Below are 13,539 nucleotides of genomic sequence, written 5' to 3'. Positions count from 1 at the left end.
CCAAGCAACCCTGAAGGAGTCCAAGGGCTCCCCTGAGCTCCCTGATTTTATTGCTCTCCGAGGTCCCTTTTGTTCTGATTCTCCAACCCTGCATTTGGTGCATGAGCAGAGTGGTGGTGGTGGCGGCCAGTCTCATAGAGCTCACCTAATGCCGTCCCCACTCCGGTCTCTGCCCCTGCCCCTGCCTTAGTAGCCAGTGCCAGAGGAGTGGACAGAGACAGGAGGGGCCAGTGGCTGACTTAGAAGGTGTATCAGACATGCCACATCGGATGTTTCTGGCTTTGAAAGCCCATCCTGGCCTGAGGCCAAACAGCTTCACGAGCTCTGCAGATTGCTGGGCCCTTGGGCTGCGTGGGCGTTGATGACCCGCCTGTCTGCCAGTGACAGAGGGGATGGCGACAGCACTTGCATCAGCTGAAGCAGAGGGAGTGCTACGGGGACACACTGGCTGGGAGACGTGGCAGAGGATGAAGTCAATTTCACACTTTATTAGTCAGTCTGAGCCAACCGAGGCCATCCTGAAACGGAGCTGAGGCCCTGACTCTCCCTCCTCCCTTCGCCAGCAAGAAAGGCCTCTATTGCCTAGAACACTTCGTGTGGAAGGAACAGTATATATATTTTTTTCTATTCAAAACCCCACAGCATTCAAACAAGGAGTTGGGATCCCTTTTATTCTGCGAGGGACTGCTGCAGCTGAAAGGCCCACGAGGCTGAGAGGTGAACAAATCTGATGTGTGCGTCAGAGGGAAGCGAGGAATGAGCTGAGACGTGGGACCGTGAGCCTCAAGTAGGATCGCCAGCTAAATCACAGGGCAATTAGTTAAATTTAGATTTCAGGTAAACCATCAGTGATTTTTCAGTATAAGCATGTTCCATTTGGGCCATACTAAAGCATATTTGAATTTAGCATTAAATAGGATGGATAAAATGCCCACCTTTGAGGACCTTCCTTTCTAATGGAGAAATCAGACAACAAACAAACAAGAATGTAAGAAGGAGTAATATAAACAAGAATAGAAAGGGAATCTATAACAATAGTAAGATGGGAGGATGCATGAATGAGGGATGGGGGACAGGGTGGGGACGGTGGGAGGCTTCCCAGATGCAGTGGCCAGCGAAGGCATCACTGAAGAGCCGACCTGCGTGGCAAGAAGCCAGCCTTGAGCAGACCTGGGAGAAGAGCATCCCAGGGAAGGGAAGGGCCAGTGCAAAGGCCCCGAGTCGGGAATGAGCTTAGAGTCACTGAGGGATGGAAAGAGAGCAAACGAGTACAGTGAGAAAGTCGTAGCACGGTGATGAAGGCAGAGGGAGCGGCGAGAGGGAGGCAGGAGGCCCATCAAGCAGGGCTTTTTTGGTCAGAGCAAGGAGCTTGGGTTTTGTTCGGTTTTGAGCAGAGGCGTGACAGCCTCTAATTTCCTTCTTTCAAAGACTCATTCTTCTCTACGGAGAGTAGGCTGAGGGCGAAGGACAAAAGCGGAAACCTAGAGACTATCAGGAGGCACCTGCAGGGGACCAGGTGAGGGACGATGCCGCTCTGCCTGAGCAGAGGCTGTGGAAATGGGAGAAGTGAACCAATCTGGGAAAGATTTTAGAGGCCTCGCCGAAGAATTAAATGTGAAGGGCAGAGAGGAAGAGAGGAATCGGGGCGAATCCCAAGTTTTTGGCATGAACAGCTGAATGGATGATGGCAGCATTTACTGAGAGGGGAAGAGTGGCTTTGGGGTTGCAGTTGCAGGTTAAGTATTTGTTGGCACTGTCCCTTATAGGAGGCAAAGGAGCATGACAGACTCTCAAGGGAGAGCGCTATAATCCAAATTCCATATTCAACTCTATTAAAAATAATGTATTACATGCATACAGCAATACCTTAAAAAAAAAAAAAAACAGAGCACATTATTGTCACAATACAAGCTATGAAGAGTAAATCTGGACCAACTGTTTTTGGCTGGTAGCTCTGATTCTCTAGTCGGGAGTGAGGACACATGGCCCCTAAGGGAAGTGCCTTACCTTGGAACCTCTGGCCGGGGAGGTGGCCAGGAGAGTGGTGTCCAGGGGAAGAGGATGAGTGTTGAAATTTTTCCACTAGTTTTTGTGCGCGCATTGTATTTGTTTTTTAATTACGTAGTTGCCATTCTGACCTATGGCGTTTGTTTTTTTTTTTTGGCTGGAATTGAGGAGATGAAAAACAATTTGTGATAAAAACATTTCGAAATTTGATTATAGTGGACAATTTGGTGACAGACAGAGGAGAGAGGGGTTGGGAGGCTGAGAGAATGGGGTGAAGGGTTAAAGAAGTACAAATTCGCAGTTGATAGTTGGTCATGGGGATGGGGAGCACGGCAGAGGCAACGCAGTTAATATTAATGTCATGGCTAGGTGGAGGGCCAGGGGAGGGAGGGAGCAATTGGAGGGATCATTTTATGAACTATATAGATGTCTACCCAATGTATTGTATACTTGAAACTAATTTAAATAAATAAATTTAAAAAAAAATTCAGAAATTTGAAAAAAAATAAAATAAAGGTAGGGGGAAGGTAGACTCACAAGCACTGGCCCTACCAGAAGGCTATCTACAAATGCGCTGTGGGCTGGTGAAGAAGCTTCTTGAGAGAATGAAGTAATTCAAGATGGCTGACTCTAATCACCAGAGAGCATCTGAGGACATGGTCACAGCTACGTTGTCAGAGGAGCAACCTTTGGCCTCTTATGACATCCACTAGTTTTCAGTTTTGAAAGAGATCACGCAGACTCTTGAACCTATTTTTCAGAGTCTGAAGTGGTGAAGGGTCAGAAGCACAGACATGAGAGGAAAGTTTGAAGGCACGGGGGAGTGTCAGCCCAGAGAAGAGAAAATTCGGGCATGGGATCCCTGCCTGCAGTTTGGAAGGGTACCGCCGAGGGAGGGGGAGGCAGTAGTATGGGCTTGTACGATCAAGCACTCATATGTCCCAGATACAGTACCAAATGCTTCCATGCCTTATCCCATTTCAACATCCCAACAACACTTCGAGGTAAGGCTATTTCCTGGGTTTACCCACAAAGAGGAAAATGAGGTTTTAGAGAGATGAAGTAACTCGTTCAGAGGTTACACAGCTGGTAAGTGTGAAGTCAGGATTTGAACTCAGGCCCTGGCATTGTGAAGTCTGGGCTCCTGACCTCCCCTGCCTCTTTCCCAGACCTGCTCCCAGGTCCAACCCAACTTGCTCCCTCGGTCCAATCCTGTCCTCCGATAGGAGGGTTTCAGGCAGTCCCTAGGGTTCAATACAAAGTCCCCTGTGCTCAAAGCTGGACCCTAAGCTTGTGCCCAGCTCTCGATCCTACCTCCCGCCATGATCTGCATATCTTTAGGGAGCCTCATCCTGGAGTCCCCAGGACCTGGTACTTGAACCTCAACCCAAAGACTGGGACCCCACTGCCCACTCTGTGAGCTGGCCTATATCTCTATCCTGTCCTCAACTGCCCCCTTGGGGCTCTGTCTGCTGGACATCTGCCACCTCCCCCACATCCCTGGAGAGTGTGCCCGGGGGTTGCTGCCTCCCAGCCTCACAACTCTGTCACTTGACTTGACCCTCTTCTAGGACTGACAGCTGGATCTGTGTCCCCAACCTCAGTCTTGCCGCGTGGTAGAGACAAAGACCTCAATCCCGACTGCCACACAGCGCATCTGGTGAAATGCCTACAGAATGAGGTCCACCATGGCTGGCTACTGTCGAGCTTTGTATTTGGTTTTTTAGTTTGCAGCTCTTGAGAGCTTCCTATGTGCCAGGTTCTGGATTAATCATATAAAGTGGATGCTATCACGTAAACCTCCAACCGTCCTGGGAGTAGCGAATAGAAGCTACGGTGGTTGTTATTAACACACCAGTTCTTTTTTCAGGCCAGAGGCTCTGCTGACACGCCCAGAAGCCCTGAGACCCCAGAGTCAAGACACGCAGTCTTTTCCCTAGACGCCTCACCCCCACTTCCCATCCTCCTGACCTGGGGCTCACTGCCCTCCCATCCCCCCCGGGATCGTCAACCCACACTCAGGCAGAAGATGCAAGAATGGGTTTTTGAGACCCACACAATCTCCGCACAGAATACTTCACATCGAAAGGTTAAAACAAACAAACAAACAAAACCCTGGTTTCTGGCTTCTCTTGAAAAATCAGAATGTCTGGCCCCACTGAGCCCTGATTCTGATGTGGCAACGTAGATGGGAGCCAAGAAGTTGCTCCTTCAGACTGAGCATGTATGCTTGGGTCCAACACAGTCCCCACCACTCCCTAATGTCCTTCACCTGGCTCTTCCTCTCATTTGTACCACTTGCCCAGCGCCAATGGGCATTTATTTGACTCCACAGCGCCTCCCAGCCCTCCCTCAGCTGGCCAGTGGAGCTCTGCTGCCACCTGATGGCCATAGTTCACATGTTCCCTCACTGCCCGTTGGTGATGCTCCTGATGTGGTCCAGGACCACATGCACTTGTCATTTACTCCTCTCGGCCATCCTGTGAGGACAGGAATTGTACCCACTTTACAGATGAGAAAAAAAGGAAAGATAAGTTCAGAAATTACAGATAAAAAACAGATGAGAAAGGTTAAGTGAATGGATTGTTCGGGATCCTAGCTCCTGGTGATGTGCCAGGAGGGGAAACCAGCTCTTTCTCTCCTTAACACCAGTCCAAGGCATTTCAGTCTCTTCCTTGCCTTAACAGGCCCTAAAATGACTCTTCTACACTGGAAGTTGGGTCCTGGAAGAGGGAGCCAGGGACTCGAGATAAGCCAGAACTCTACAGTGAGTACTTCAGGGGCTGAGTGGGGAGGACAGGGGAGGCTGGGGACCCTCATCAAACTTTGTCATATGCAGAAATCATAAGAGCATTTGCTACTTGCCTATGGTCCAGTAGGCCTTGAACTTGGGTTTTCTAAGGCCAAATAAGTTCCAGGCGCTTTTCACAGCACCACACTACCTCCCCAGGCCTGCAAAGGCCTCTCTTTCCCCTTTTGCTTTCCTCAATCTTATTTGTCCTGCATGGCCCAGCACCTGCCCCACCTCCTCCAGGAAGGCTCCTTAACCACCTCAGCCCCCATCCCCTGCCCCCACCAAATCTCCCCCTTGTCTCCTGCCCTGGAGTGCCAAGTAACTGCCTGATGCTTGCATGTCTTGCCTCTCCAGCTGGCTGGGAGGTTCCTCAGAAGCTGGGCCTCTGTGTTCCCATCCCCTCTGGGATGTTTATCTGAGCAATATGTATAGAACTTGAGTTACAAGACGGATGCTTAGGGAGAGTCTGGGGTGAACGAGAGCTTGCATCCTAAAATAGAAACCCTGGATGTGTCACTCCTCCGCTTCAAACCTCTTGGTGCCCCACCCTCACTGCCCTTAGAATAAAACCCAAAGCTCCTTACCATGTTGACCTAAACCATCTCTCACTGCACCCACCACCTGTACCCATACCCTGTGTTTTAGCTCTACAGCATTTCAATTCCCATACTCGCTCTTACCTCTGGGCCTTTGCACACGCCCTGTCTCCCAACTTCTCGTAACCCTAGTTCCTCATCGGGCCTCAGCTTGGATGTCACTTCTTTCAGAAAGCCTTCATTAGCCACCACATCCAAGTAGGGGCTGGCCCCACGCCTGGGCTCCAGTGGTACCTGTTATTGCCCTATCCTAACACTTAATGCTGCATTTGACTGACTGTTGACTTGCCTCTCTCACCAGACTGTGGGCTTGGGGAGGAAAAGGCCCCCCCACCACCACATCTGTATGGTTTCTTGCTGTGACCTAAGGTCAACTCCTGGAGGCATCAAAGGTGTGTTGTAGATACTCCTTAAATAAACACGTGGATGAATGAGGTACCATTTTTATGTACAGCAAGTGTCCAGCAAACACATGTCACACTGGGGTAACTGACTATCCAATGGATAGAGCACACAAATTCCAGAGACATTTTCACCTTTGAAGTTCTTTATTCCCAGTAGTTCACATCAGTTATTCACCAAGCTAGATCTCATTGTATTAACCGAGAATTCACTCATCTTTCCTTTGATATTGTAATCTTGTCCTCATGTCCAAAACTGGGCTGGGGCCCAAAAGCTTAAAGAGGTCTCACTCCGCTGCAGGGAGCAAGAGGCACCCCTGTGAATCAGTCTTCAACTCCTAGAAGTCTTGTTGGGTTTATGGGCAAACACCTTAGCAAGTTCAATATGTGACAGCCCAACAGTGAAATAAACAAGACACAATACAACGGTTCTAGGCATTTTGGTGGGGAAAGGCACATTATACAGAGTCCCCTGGAGAAAATTCAGGCCATTCTTCATCTTCTCAGTATGCATTTTCTCACCCTTCAGTGACTTTTAATCTCATCCACGAGAAACTGCAACCCACGTGCTACTGAATACTTTATTTTCCCTTCATGAGATAGATTTGGTTCCAAGTGTATTTCAGTTTTCTCCCTTATGCCTACAAAACATCCAATTTTGTTCGGGTCCCTTTTAATGGCACTTATAAATATACATTCTGGGACCTGACAGAACAGGCTGTCCTATTTCAAACCACCTCTAGAGCTGCCTGTTCAAAACATCAGAGCTAGTACAAAACTCGGATGGGGCATGTCCTAGCTTATAGCTTGTGGTCATTTCTGACCCCAGGTCTCTCTCATCCACCACTGGGTATCTAGGGTAGAGATCTCCAACCCTGGCCACACAGTAAGCACCTGAGTTCCGGAGGCCTGGGCCACACCCCAAACCAATGACATCAGAATCTCCAGGTGGGGTCCTGGCGTCAGTCATAGTGGAAAGCTGCCCAGGTGACTGCAACTGGTAGCCACGTTAAGAAGCCCCGAGCTAAGGTTCTAGCACACAGCAGACTCTCAGTGAGTGTTGTGGAACCACAAATGGATTTCTCATTTTATTATCTGCTCTCCTATGCTTCCTGTTTGTATCAGAAATCTGAGCGGGAAAGAGAAAGGAAAATGAGTCAAGAGCATCTTTTAAAGTGATTTTGGGGCTGGGAAAGGGGTTATGGGGACTGAGTTTCTCCTGCATTATGTAGTCTTCACGCTTTCACAAGCCCAAAGGAGGTGAGTTACAGGCTGACACTGATCTGTATGTTTCTTAAATGCCCTCTAAAAACCGGAGCTTATAGTTACATTAACAAAAGACATTCTTGGAAATAAGTCTTAACTGACACCTGCTTTTACACATACTGTATCTTGGGTTGGTTCCAAAATTTGTATTAAGGACCATGTTAGATCAGCTTTATACTCTTCTGTGACTCTTGTAATTTATCTTAGCCCAACCTAGTGACAACCTAGAGATCATGATTCAACAGTGGCCGCACCCAAAATTGCCCCAGTGGGTTGGTCTTTCTTGAACAGGAACCATTTTCAGGGGCTTCCCTTTCCAGGTTCTACAAAGGGAGGATAATAGGTTTGATCTCACAAAGTTTGAGAGTTTGGCTACCCAGAATGCAGTACTGAGAAGGCTCCTGCGGCAGATGCTGGGTTGGTGGGAAAGGAAGCCACGCTGACGAACAGTGCCTGCCATGGGCGCAGGAATGGAAAGTGGGCAGAGATGCTGATGCTGAGACCACTCCCCAAACATCCTGCAACTAAAGGCAATTTAGTTGCCTTTATAGATGGGAGACCGGAGATTGTGTCCTATGTCTAAGATCCCACAGCCAACTGACATCATGTCTACGGTTGCTTCCAGGCCCTCAGTGGCCTCCTGAAATTCCTGGGGGTTCCCCTGCCTCTCCTTCTTCCAGAAACAAGCCATGACCAAGTCTTCCCCACCCACCAGGCCTGTAATCACCTGCTTCACAGTCTCCTCTGTGATTTGCATGCTCCTTTGTCCCCTAGTCCAAAGAAAACAGTAGCAGTGTATAACTGCTGCCAGCGGCCTCACACACCCCACTTAACACACCCTCAAAATCCCCTCCTCCCTGGGACAGTTCTGAATTTGCCTACACACATTCCAGAACTGTGACTTGGTCACACCCACTCCCAGGCCCCCGGCAAGAGTCTCCTGGGAACCCCTCCTCTGCCCCGACAAGCCCTTGCTCTCCCGCTAGGGGGTGCTCTCTGGGGTTCACCGCCCAAGATAACTCAGCTCCCAGAGAGGAGAAAGAAAAGAGGACTGGCTGGCTGTGGTGCCTCCTGATGCCACACGCAGAAAAGTGAGCTGTCAGACCTGGCAGTTTGAGGATTCTCCAGCGCCCCTCCCTGCAACCACACAGCACACAGGTAACGTTCACTGGGTGCCTCTCTCCATGGCGCACATGGGGGCACAGGAAAGACTGGCCTTCAGCTATGGCAAGTCCTGATCACCCTGACTTGCCATCCAGGGTGTTGTGATTCCGGGTTGGAACGACTTCATGAGTGGTCCCAGCTGGAGCCTTTCACACCCATCCACACCAGGGCACACCCTCCTCTTCTGGCTGCCTTCTGGGTGCCTGTCACCCCACCCTGGCCTGATGTCCCCTTCTACCCCACCTTCTCATTGCTTTTTCTCCCTCCCAGAGTCATAGCCTCCAAGCCTGTCCATCCCTTGGTAACATGGGCTCTAAGGAAGGCACCCTAGGAAGGCAGACTCCAGCCCCACGGAGCTGGGCTTGGGGCCCTGGCCAGGAAGCTAGAAGGCACGTATCCCCTCTGTCCGTTCACTTCTACGAGGCTCCATTCCGGGTTTCCTTTCTTGTCCTGGGCCTCCAGGACAGTCACAGACTGGCCTGCCTGCAGACTCACTTCATGGCTGCTTCTGGCCACAAAGGGGTACACCGCCACCATCTGAAACACATGGGGAGCGACACAGAATTGATCAGGGTGGGAAGACAGACAGATGCAATCCAGAGAAGCTGTTTAACTTCATCCCTCCCAGCAACTCGGCCCCTCTTGCCGGGCAGTCATCACCAGCTAAACATAGCCTCTGTGCTAAAGACGATGGCTCCTTCTGCTCCCTCCACCCCTCACATCTACAATGCGATAGGCTCTGTTCTAGCACTTTGTCTGGCTTTGACCTTCACAATTCTAAAACTATTTGTCCCATTTTTTAGGTAAGGAAATTGAGACTGAGAGAAGTCAAGGAACTTATTCAAAATCACACAGGTAGTTTCCAATGTGCTCACAAGGTTGTGCAACCATCACTAGTTAGCAGTTACTTCCCATTGCCCCTGCCCCCAGCCCCTGCCAACCGCTGATCTATTTTCCGTGTCTATGCATTTGCCTCTTCCGGACATTTCGTATCAATAGAGTCAGACAAAATGCGGCCTTCTGTGTCTAACTTCACGTGGTAGTAGGTATCGGCACTTCCTTTCTCCAGGTCCCACCCCCGGCCAGGACACTGATGTGGCCATTGATCAAGGCCCTGGCCTCACAGGATGGTAGCCCCCCCAGGTAGGAGGAAAATCAGAGCCCCACTCCAGGTGGCCATTGGAAGGCAAGCCCCTACTCCTCTCCCAGACTCACCTGGGTCCCGGTTGGGACAGAGGGGACTGGGACTGGGGTGGGTTCTGGAGATAGATGTCGGAAGCTCTCATGAGGTCCGGCCTGCCCTCTGAGCTTCTCCTCACCGGGGACGACGCGGTACTGCTCCAGTCTCCCAGCAGGCACATATCCTCGATGTCCTACAGGACATGCAGAATGTTATCTGGCTGTGGGCCACCTTTTCCACCCCTTTAATGACAGAGGAAGTCACCATCATTCATAGATGTCAATGCCTCCAACACAGCTTCTTAGCAGTAAAGAGGGCTTGAAAAGCTCACCTAGGAAGCTCACAAACCCACCCCGCACCCTGCACTCACAGTCTCTAGCTTCCGCTTGCACACCTCCAGAGACAGGGAGCTCACTCCCTCTTGAGGCAGCCCACTCTGCTTCGAACAGCTCTGACAGAGGGAAAAAGCGTTTCCTCAGACTGGGATAAAGACTGCTTTCCCAGTGCTGGTGCCGCTGGCCCCCTTCCCTCTGGTGGCATCCCTGAGCAAGGCTGCTGTCCCAGGAGGCAGAAATTGCCTTTCTCTTCCTCAAGTGCTCCCAGTTTCTTCCTCATGTAACAACTCCTCCAGTGCTGCTCTGGTTGCTGTCATTATGAATGGCCACCACTGCCCAAGAGCACCCTAGGCACAAGGACTGGCGCTGATTACCTAGACTTCACAGCGCTCCGGTCGGTGCCGTCTCCATTTTCCTGCCGAGCCAACCAAGCTCCGAGCTCTGAGAGGCTCTGTGACCTCTCCAAGGTCGTAGAGCTAGTAAAGTGGCATTGCTGGGAGCCACGCCCAGTCCTCTCGACCCCAGGAGCCTTGTTTTAACCCCCGTTCAGCTGTTTTTCAACATGAATCATGATTTCTGCTGAATTTGTGCTGTTTCCTTAATTTTTTAACAGGCTCACTTCTTTAAAATTCTTCTTGCACTATACAATACGAATAAAATCATGGTTTTATGTACTAATTTTGATTTTTTCCAATACACATTAAGGTCCTTAAGTAACAATTATAATAATAAACTGTCTGAAGTGGGAAAACTGTAGCTACGTCACCTCCCAACAACCCTGTGTAACCCTCATCCTGCGTGTCACATGTCCTCTGCTGGGCCATCTCCTCCGGGTTCACGCTGCCACTTGCCTCTGGTTGCACTGGGGCACCCAAACCTGAGCGGCACACCGCAAGGGTGTGACCAGTGCAGAGGGGACAGGATAACACCTCTCTCAATCTGGACGTGAGACGTCTGTTCATGTAGCTGAGAGCTAAGCATCCCCTCTCTGCGTATCTCCAGCTTCCAGGGTGATGCCGAAGTTGCTGAAGTCTTTCCACCCCAGTGGTTTGTGGGGTCCCCCAGACAGGGTCCTTGTCTTCCTTGCATAGCACCCAGCACACAGTAGGTGCTTGACAATGAATGTTACAGTGAAAGACTCAAACTCCTCTTTTTGGCATTTCACGCACTGCATTAGGCCACCTGTGCCCCAAGCCCTGCATTTTGACCTGTGCTCATTCCCTGTCTGGATGTTCACAGCCAGACTCTGGCCCACACTGCCCATGTCTCCCCACTGGCTCCTGCTGGGTGGTTTTCTCAGAGGGAAGAGGAGGGTGACAAAGTCCCACGTACCCCCAGTGTCCACCAGCCAGCGGCTGCTGTTGCCTTTGGTGTCCTTGTTTTGAAGGAGAGCCACGACTTGGCCCTGCAGCAGTGTCAGGTCCAGGGTCCCAGACCCGCGGATGTTGCTTGTCACCTGGTACAGCTTTTCTGGGCCATACCTGCTCAGGAGAGCCTGCACCTGGCGTTCAGCTCCTGGAAGGAGTGGCTGGGGAGAGGCGGGACAGAGACAGACAGGTGCTCAAGTTAGCACGTCAAAGCTGGGCCAACGCTTGCCCTCATGGTGAGAGCCAGCAGTCCTGGGCAGATGCCGGCCCTACCCCTGCCACCCCGATGGGGGCAACAATCCCCTAATGGACAGCTGGATTGGATGAGGAAGACATAGTCTTCGTATCCAAAGGCATCTCAGAAGAAACTTCTAATTTAACCCCTAAAATCTCTCCCAGGTCTACACTGAAAGGGTTTCCTACAATTCTAATTCAGGTTCTGAAATTGCTCAGCTACAGAACTCCAGAACTGGGCCCGGGATTCTGCCCCTAGCACCAAGCTAAGTTATTCCTCAGGAAAATGCCTTGCACAGGTCTTTCAATACCATTAGGTGTTAGATTGTGAGCTTCATGCAGACACCAGGCCTTACTCTACCTGGGCAGGCACAGGTAGACCCTCCCACATGTATGAATGACGGGAATGCCATCTTTTACTCCATGAGTTTTCAGTCCACAAGTATTTACGGAGCACCTACTGTTTAAAGGCTCGGTAACCCTTGTGAATGGTGTAGCAGAAACACAGGTGAGATCTTTGCCCTCATGGAAACTGCCATCTAGCTGGGGAGAATGAGTCTCCCAGAGGCACTTTTAAACTCATCCAAAAATCTTTTGACAGGTCCTGTGTTTTATCGTTCACTGTTTCCAGCAAAAGTATCAACAAGAAGGGACTCAGGGGTGACAGTTCCCTTTTTGTAAAACAAAGAAAAATAAAAATGATAAACAAAGAAAAAACTAAAAATGTTGAATAGAGATTTACTACACATTATCTCTCTCTCTCTCTCTCTCTCTCTCTCTCTCTCTCCCCACATATATATTCACCATGTTCTACACGGTTAGTTATTTCTAGGTGGGGAGGTGCGGGGTTTAGGGACGTAGACAGAGGTGCCTTTCGGGGACTTTTGGACACAGACTCTGCCATTATTCGTACTCCAATGGGTTCACTGAGTCAGGATCAGGAACCAGCAGAACCTGATGTTTCAAAACAGGCCTCTAAATGGAAGTGTAGAGACGGGGCAGCTTTTTATTTCAAACGGGTGGTGTTAGCATGAGCATAAAAGCCAGCGGTACAGCAAGCATCTGCCTTCTTTCCTGAGTCTGGCAGCTCCTACCTGTGCAGAGAACAGCAGTGCTCCCTGGAGGGACTGGGGTGGAGTGGAGGGAGGCAGTTAAAGATATTGTCACTAGGACTGTCCTGTGGGCCACCTCACTTCTGTGGGTTCTGTGCCTTAGCCAAGTAAGTCAGGAATTTATAGGAAGGGTGTGTGCGTGTGTGTGTGTGCGTGTGCATGTGTGTGTGTGCATGTGCGTGTGTCCTGTCAGGGGTGGATGGCAGAGGTGGGATCTATTCTCTTCCTACCAATTTGCATATGGTGCACACTGGGATTCTTATGTTCCTATTTGTTTCTTCTTTTTGTTTTTCCGAGTCTTCTCTTTTTTCTAGTAGCGGCATAGATTGCTTTTCCAATAAGATAACCGTTATTTTAAGTAGAATGAGAGAGAAGTTTCCCCAACTCACTCGAGTGGCTGATCCGTTCTTCATTTTCTGCACCCTTCCTCTGTCCAAGTTGAAGGGCCCATGTCACACCCCCGTTGAGAACTCGGCTGGGGCAGCCTCAGTGTGGGGGAGGAAGTGGGGACAGCTGAGGCCCCAGGAGCAGACACGCATCTCTGATGGTCTTTGACATTCTCTGCACTCTGGCCAGGTATGAAGGCTGCCTGTATCTGCCCAGCTCTTCGGGGCTCCTTGTCTCTCTGTGTCTCTGGGCCCCCTTCTCTGCTGGGGAAGCTTGGGGTGGTCTCCTGACCCTTCACCTCACATCTCTCATGTGACTGAACACACAGTTTCAGTTTTCTCAGACTCAGGTTTGTCATACTCTGGGAGGCCCTCCTCCCTTCATCTACTTTAGTTACTCGTAAAACATGCACTACCTGGGTATATTCTTCAAGTGGACCGGAAGATACACTTTCTTTATATTTTAGAGAAAACTGCTTTACTACAAAAAGGATTTGGCCAGCCAAAGTTTTGGAAACTATAATGCAGCCGAAATACTGTCTTTTGCAGTTAAAAATTCCATAGCATCTACAGCCATGCCACCCTGAACACGCCGATCTTGTCTGATCTTGGAAGCTAAGCAGGGTTGGGCCTGGTTAGTACTTGGATGGGAGACCACCTAGGAAGACCAGGTGCTGTAGGCGCTAACAGATAGATA

At 50.1% G+C, this 13,539-nt stretch overlaps 1 protein-coding gene and 1 pseudogene across 2 annotated transcripts in view; one reads left to right on the top strand and one right to left on the bottom strand.

The window, feature by feature from the left end:
* Positions 1 to 5,926: 5,926 nt before the first annotated feature.
* The window catches only part of ARHGEF37 (Rho guanine nucleotide exchange factor 37), a 36,847-nt gene continuing 29,234 nt past the window's right edge, over positions 5,927 to 13,539 (bottom strand). For both annotated transcript variants that reach the window (XM_025043152.1, XM_006906385.3), the window contains exons 11-13: positions 11,076 to 11,271; positions 9,444 to 9,601; positions 5,927 to 8,765 (exon numbers count right to left, since the gene is read on the bottom strand). In XM_025043152.1, coding sequence (XP_024898920.1) covers positions 8,556 to 8,765; positions 9,444 to 9,601; positions 11,076 to 11,271 — 564 coding nt within the window. In that variant the 3' untranslated portion in view covers positions 5,927 to 8,555. The remainder of the gene's footprint in view (positions 8,766 to 9,443; positions 9,602 to 11,075; positions 11,272 to 13,539) is intronic.
* Positions 13,408 to 13,525, top strand: LOC112475361 (annotated as a pseudogene).

The sequence above is a fragment of the Pteropus alecto genome, unplaced genomic scaffold, assembly GCF_000325575.1.
Source record: "Pteropus alecto unplaced genomic scaffold, ASM32557v1 scaffold40, whole genome shotgun sequence".
Lineage (NCBI taxonomy): Eukaryota > Metazoa > Chordata > Mammalia > Chiroptera > Pteropodidae > Pteropus > Pteropus alecto.
The sequence above is the reverse complement of the archived record's forward strand: the minus strand, read 5'-3'. Positions and strand labels throughout refer to the sequence as shown.